This window comes from Chaetodon auriga, chromosome 16 (genome assembly GCF_051107435.1).
Source record: "Chaetodon auriga isolate fChaAug3 chromosome 16, fChaAug3.hap1, whole genome shotgun sequence".
NCBI lineage: Eukaryota > Metazoa > Chordata > Actinopteri > Chaetodontiformes > Chaetodontidae > Chaetodon > Chaetodon auriga.
In genome coordinates this window covers 21,072,762-21,075,000 of record NC_135089.1, presented here as the reverse complement: position 1 = coordinate 21,075,000, position 2,239 = coordinate 21,072,762, and the positions used below count along the sequence as shown (strand labels likewise).

The following is a 2,239-nucleotide window of genomic DNA, read 5'->3' as shown; positions in this document are numbered from 1 at the left end:
CTGCTCTTGTGTTTACAGCTTATTAGCTCTGTATCATACAAGTTCCAGAGCGATAATATTCATAATGCTGGCTCAATAGATTGTAGCCTATATGTTTGGACACATGGGGTTGGTGACAGCTTAGTGCTTGCAGAAACTACATTGGGAGCCATGGTGCTCTGCGCCTGCTTGAATACACTCTAAAGACTCAGCAGACTTATTGCTGCTTTGATGCGACTTGTGTAAATTGGTTGTTTGAGAATAGCTGAAAGACACATTTAGACACAATTCCTCGTATTCGTCCGCACCCATTCAAGCCTTTTTCCACTGCGTCAATTCAACGTTTTCATGACTGTCAGAAATCAGCCAGCGATGTGTTTGACTCTCCCAGTAAAGCATCAACTATTTGTTATATTTTCCGTCTTGCTTTTATGCAGATTTAGAGTTGTATGGATACTGAAGTATTTCTTTTGTACTTATTTGGAAGTCATAGACTAAGTAAACAGGGCAGCTGGCCTCCCTCTGGTTAACCAGCTGAAGTTATGTGTTAGCGTGTTTTCTCAGTGCACCACGGTGCAATTCGTTTTGCATTTCCCTCCTGTTGAAGCAAGGGACGCCGGATGGTTGCCCCCTCTGTCTCTACTCCCTTTTTTTATTTTAGCAAATTCCACAAAAGCGTCATAAATCTGTCAGGGGAGAGGCAAGCCGGGCAGCAAAGCCCAACAGGCTGCAGAGCCGGGTGGGAAAGAATAAGAGGGAGAAAAAAGAAAGAGAGGCCGGGAAGGCTTTGGAGGCTGTTGCTCCTTTGAAAAGTGAAGCTTTATTACGTGTGGGAACTTTATTAGGGAGGTGAGGCAGAGGACGGGGCAATAAAACCCTGAAGGGAGCAAGAGGGAGTGAAAAGGGGGGATAGAGCGGGTGATGGTGAAGAGGGGTGGTTAAAAAAGAAAACAGTAATGTGACAAATAAAAGCAAATCTTTTAGTGGGGTGGAAATGGCGGAAATATAATGTGTGAAGAAAGACTCAGAATAAGGGACAGTTTTAAGCACTGTCACTGATATTTACGCACGTTCATTCTGACAAACCTATGAGTGAAATCAGCCTGTGTGTCTGTGTGTGGGGGTATAGAGGAGGCGGCCGCAATCATATTAACACCTGTAGCTACAATATACTAGGATTCAATGCAGCAAACGTATAAAACAGCACCTTTGTGAAGAACAGTGTTCCGTCAGTGAGGCGTTGGCCCAGCTGTATATTTGGAGCATAGTTGGTGATTCTGTTATAAAGGCTGCGTTGTTTTGGAAGGTGTTGATGCTGTTTTTTTACACCCACTGTTTGTGTCCATTTCTAAACGATCACCCGTTTCTTTCCCGTGTTGGTGCATCCAAACACGGCCCCCTAACAGCCTTTTGTTCGATCCAAACCCTCAGATATGACGGGCCCGGACGGGAAACGGGCGCGGACGGCGTACACCCGCTACCAGACGCTCGAGCTGGAGAAGGAGTTCCACTTCAACCGGTACCTCACGCGGCGGCGACGGATCGAGATCGCGCACGCGCTCTGCCTCACGGAACGGCAGATCAAGATCTGGTTCCAGAACCGGAGGATGAAGTGGAAGAAGGACAACAAACTGAAAAGCATGAGCCTCGCCACCGCCGGCAGCGCCTTCCAACCCTAGAAATGAACCCATTTAAAAGAATCCGTCCGTCCATCTCTTTGGAAAGGTTACTACCATGCGCAGGCTTCCCGGGAGGAGGAAGGGAGAGAAGACAGTAGAAAAAATGAAAACTTGAGGAGAAATATAGAAAATAACAGAAGAAGCCAGCAGAAATGGAACAAAAGGAGACGTGATGAAGAAACATGTATAACAAGCAGATTCCAAATCTAGATTTAAGAACACTTCCTCTCATCAACTGAGTACTGTACAGCAGCGCAGCACTTTTTATTTGTTCGGCATGTTGGTCTTTGGTGTTTTAGGGCAACGTAAAAAAAATAATGACTGTGGTACTTGCTCTTGTAAAAAAACAAAAAACTTCGTGTTCCTGTATGTTGTCGTTTTTAAACTAGCTGTCCAGAGCAGAGGAGTCGACGTAAAGAAAGGATGAATAATGCTACCTAACTACGTTTCTACCTACATCCTACCTTACAACCTTGCTACCTACTTGTTTAATGTCTAGATATTGTTTTATGTGTCAAGTGCGATGTTTTGTAATTGACAAAGTGCTTTCAAGATAAGTTAGCATGTGAGCTCTTATTGTA

General features: G+C 44.8%; 1 protein-coding gene across 1 annotated transcript in view; it reads left to right on the top strand.

The window, feature by feature from the left end:
- The window catches only part of hoxb5a (homeobox B5a), a 2,483-nt gene extending 707 nt beyond the window's left edge, over positions 1-1,776 (top strand). The window contains exon 2 of the mRNA XM_076752316.1: positions 1,411-1,776. Coding sequence (XP_076608431.1) covers positions 1,411-1,658 — 248 coding nt within the window. The 3' untranslated portion in view covers positions 1,659-1,776. The remainder of the gene's footprint in view (positions 1-1,410) is intronic.
- The last annotated feature ends 463 nt before the right edge of the window (positions 1,777-2,239 follow it).